We start from the raw sequence: 4,525 nt of genomic DNA, 5'->3' as shown, positions 1-4,525 counted from the left end.
ACTGAAAACATTGAAGATGCTTCTAAAATAAATACAGAAAATGAAGTATCAGCGCCGGGTTCTGGAGGCGTTTTAACATCCTGAGTGGACTCACTGCTTTACCTGCTCACCGGGTTTCAGTGCAGAAACAACGAAGGAACGATTTTATCAGCAGCAGGATTGTATGTTTCTGCTCAGACGTCTCTGATTTCTCTGAAGTTTATAAAGATCTAAAATGTGTTTATGAAGATATTGGTAAAGTTGAAAGCTGCTCAGCAGGTTGTCGTTTTCTCACTGAAGCCTGTTTGGAGCTGCTGGAGACAGAAACCTGAATGTTCTCTGGTGTTTCTCACCATGTCGCTGTTCAGAACCTGTAATATCAGACAAGTTGATCACTGATGTGTTTGAAGGAGCTCATTAACACACGACCTGATGAAGCAGAACCAGTGATGTGTTCTGACCCACGTGGAGCTGCAGGTCTCAGTAACTCAGAACTAAACATTAGGAGACTTTAACATGAAAAACTTGGACACATAAATATGAATAAAGTTGTTTTAATGAAACGTTGGTGAGTGATGAGCAACAGAGAAGTGCTGGGAGCGAGTTTAAAATATTTCTCAAAATGGTTTTTATTTTCCTGCTCATTGATTTTTAATGTGAACTCGTTTTTTTTTCACATTTCAACTCAGAGATTATTGATCTACTGTCTAATATTTTAGGTTCTGAATCAGCCACATGATGAGAACATTTCAGGTTTTCATCTTCAACACTTCCTCAGAAGTTGTTTTTCAAACAGACTGAAGTGTCTGACATCTGAAGCTGAAACAGACATCATTTAAAATATTCAGAGTTTATGATCAAAAAGGTTTTAAGTGAATCAGAGACGGAGGATTTGAGATGAAGTCATCCCGTGATCGTCTCCGGCCTCCGTCAGCGTGTCGAGTCCGTCTTCATTTTCCTTCATGACTTCTGTTTCCGTCCAGACTGGAGGGAGGTGGACGGCCGGGAGCCCCGGAGACGAGGCCACATCGAGGCCATGGAGCGTCTGCTGCAGCAGGTCCGAGCCACCCACACCCACTACTGCTGTGGAGGTGAGTCCATGAAAACCAGGACGTCAGGTGACAGGTAGAGACCAGCTGCAGCTTCTGCACCAGCTGGACAGAAGTGTGTGGACGGCTGGATGTGTGATTACTGTGGTGTTGGTTCAAACGATGTCCAAATACTTTAGGCCATATCCTGTAGCTCCACCTGTATTGCTGCGTGAGGCGGATGAAGGAACCTTCAGTGTCTCCAGACGACTCTGTGTGAAGTCTGATGAAGACAATCAGTTTAAAAAATGTTGTCCTGACTTTGAACGCATCCTGAGTTGGAGTGTTTCACTGCTGGCCTCTGAGGCCGTCAGGGGCAGTCAGGGGCAATCAGGAGGGAAGAAGTTTCCAGTGTTTTACAGAATCTGGGGCAAACTCTTTATTTCTGGAGCGTATTGAAGAATAAAGTGATTTAATGAAATGTGGCGGCTTTAGACTCACATCTGGGCTTCTGATGGAAGCACACATTGCAGATGTGTAGTTAAATGACTGGAGGAAATCCAACAACTGTAAATGGATGAATGGTGCCGTTTTGGAAGTTTTTAAAAAGCAAAGCATGCCTTCCAACGTTTTTAGCAGTTTTTAGGATATTTAGCATATTTTGATGTTGTAATGAGATAATTTTATGTTATAGCAAAATATTTAGCTTTTGTACACACACACACATATATATATATATATATATATCGTCTGATATATACATGTATATGTATATATATACGTATATAGCACATCGTGATCCTGACAGAATGATGAGAAACCGACTGTTGTAACGAGACATGTTCACATGATGTCAGGTTTTATTGATCAGGACATGTTTCTGTTCTACCTCCATGTTATTTCATGTTACACTGTAATCAGATATTGTCCTTAGAATGAGGCGACATCCTGTCAGAGTGGAGTTTACTGCGTTATAACGTGAAGCGATTCATGTTCTGAGACGTCCAGCAGTATGTTATTATTACAGGACACGTCTCTCCTTGTTAGTCAAATGAAAATCATCTCGTTAGAACCATGAAACGTTCTGGTTCTGAAGTGGAACTGATCCGTTGTGGTTTCCATCAGTACGTTCGTCCAGGTTCTGTGTGTTTAAGCTGCTGTCGTAACTCCTCGTCCTTTCCTTCCAGCTGTTGTCACAACGCTAGTTAAAGCTGAGCTGTAGTTACACACAAACGAAGGTCAGAACTCACACGAGGCTCAGCTGAACCTCGTTAATCAGCGCCTCGGCCTGCAGCTCCGTCCTGCTGCTGGACCCACACCGAGTGTTTCCAGCCTCGCTCTGCTGCAGGTTGTGTAACGCTCAGAGGAGGCGGTGGGCAGCTCAACGCTCGCTTTCTGCTTCGTCTGATGACACAGCTGCAGAAGAAATGTGGTCATTAGTTCACACAAACACTGAGCTGCCGTAAACACAGGAAGGTTTGCTGAGAGCGCCTCTGACCAGAGTGAGAGTCGGACAAAAGCGGCCCAGATCCAACGGGCCGTAATTACAGCTTTCAGCGAGCAAACACCGATTTCACAGAGACACGAACGAACCTCCTCCGATGGAGGCCGAGCATCAGACGGAGCTGGAAACACCAGCAGCTGATGGGGGAGGCTGAGACGGGATGATGGGATGTTTCCCCGTTTTACCAACATGTGGTTCTGTTCCATCGACATGCTTCCTGTTTTAATGACATCGTGTTTTAACATGTTTCCCGTTATGACGACGTGCTGTCATGTCGGAATGAGATGTTTTATATTATTATTCAGAACTTCTCAGGTCATAAGATATCGATGCTACCAGCTGCTGACAGAGGACATGAACAGAACCAGGTCCAGTGTTCAGACTGAGACACCTGGATGGATGTAGAACTGATCTGGTGTCAGGTTCTAGCAGAACCCAGATGTGTTCTTCCTCCTAAATGTCATGTGTCTATCTGCTGTTCTGATGAAGTTCTGAGGCTCAGAAATGATGGAAAAAGTCCATTAAAGTGATCAATCTGGACCCTCCTCTGTGGACTTGAAGGACCTGGACCTCTGGAACATTCACAGTCTGAAGGTAGAACTCTGGTCAGTGGATAAAGGTTCTGCAGATCCAGAACCAGGTGTTCTGAGGAGGTTCTGGTTGATTTTAATACTTGATTTATTCAGAATGAGCTCATAGAGTCTCCTGATGTTTTAGTTCAGTCAGAAACCAGCTCCCCTCTCTCCTCTGTAGACTCTGTCTTCCCCCGTCCGTCCATCCGTCCATCCGTCCGTCCGTCCGTCCGTCCGTCCGTCCGTCCGTCCGTCTGTCCATCGTCCAGCGGCTTGTTGTTCACCAGCAGCTCTCCAGCGTGTTTACTTCAGCTTCAGTCTGTCGTCTGTTTACTGGACGATAATGACGTGACGGTTAATTAGCGCCAGTAAAAGGCCGCCGTGGTCTGCAGATTGGCATCGCTGAGGCTGGAGGCAGCGACAGGACGGAGATGAACCGGAGCCGATAAGACTCAGAGCAGCGTGGGAGAGAGCGCGACCCCGCCGACCTGGAACCAGCAAAACACCAGAAACACCGACGTTTGGATCGTCCGGGACACAAAGCGTCTTCAGGTGCAGTCCAGATGATCGATGGACGACGGTGGAGATATCTGGGACGACTTTGTACTGATTTGAACCATTTCTGAGTCCTTCTGGACATGTTCCATAGAACATAGAAAGACTTTATTTATCCCAGACCTGGGACCAGCAACAAACAAAAACACCAAATCACAACAAGAAAGGGCTGAAGCTGAATACGACAACAAAATAAAACATAATAAACTGACTGTACACAGAGTGAATGTTTTGGGACAGAATCTTGAGCTTTCTGACAGTTTTTTGGACAATGTTGGACTATTTAATTCCATTAGAGCCAGTTTTTATATATTGTGGGTAAGTTTGGGGTAATTTTGACCTTTTTTTTGTCATTTTTTGAATAATCTGAACACATTTTAAATCCTTTTACACAAGTTTCAAATCATTTTGAACATTTTGAACAATTTCTGAGTCGTTTTAAACACGTTTTCATTCAGACAAGGTTCAGGTGATTTTAGGGAAGTTTGTGGAGTAATTCTGGACAAGTAAACGTCATCAGGGACCATCCCGAGTCATTTTGGACAAATATTTGTCACTTTGAACAGTTCAAAGTTTTTAAATGTTTTGGACAGATTTCCAGTCATTTAGAGCGTTTTTTAGTCGTTGTGGACTCATGTTGTGGTATTTTGGGGCAACTGATTGTCAGTGTTGACACATTTCAAGTCATTTTGAAAACATGTTTTCTTCTGTAAAAATACCAGAATGACTCATTCATCAGCCAGAAGCTGAGAAACGTGCTGAGCACGAATGTTTAATCTGCAGCGTGAGGTTCTGTTCGGAAAAACAACTGTTTTCAGCCTAAAGTCAAGATATGTTGTCAAAATCATTTTAAAACATCAGCTGCAGGTGTCTCAGTGGTTAGCACC

At 44.0% G+C, this 4,525-nt stretch overlaps 1 protein-coding gene across 1 annotated transcript in view; it reads left to right on the top strand.

Moving 5' to 3' along the window:
* Nucleotides 1-4,525, top strand: part of ankfn1a (ankyrin repeat and fibronectin type III domain containing 1a) — a 116,630-nt gene that overhangs the window by 85,334 nt on the left and 26,771 nt on the right. The window contains exon 14 of the mRNA XM_008303337.1: nucleotides 963-1,070. Within this exon, the coding sequence (XP_008301559.1) occupies nucleotides 963-1,070 (108 nt within the window). The remainder of the gene's footprint in view (nucleotides 1-962; nucleotides 1,071-4,525) is intronic.

Source organism: Stegastes partitus, unplaced genomic scaffold (genome assembly GCF_000690725.1).
Source record: "Stegastes partitus isolate 25-593 unplaced genomic scaffold, Stegastes_partitus-1.0.2 Scaffold1983, whole genome shotgun sequence".
Classification (NCBI taxonomy): Eukaryota; Metazoa; Chordata; class Actinopteri; family Pomacentridae; genus Stegastes; species Stegastes partitus.
The sequence above is the reverse complement of the archived record's forward strand: the minus strand, read 5'-3'. Positions and strand labels throughout refer to the sequence as shown.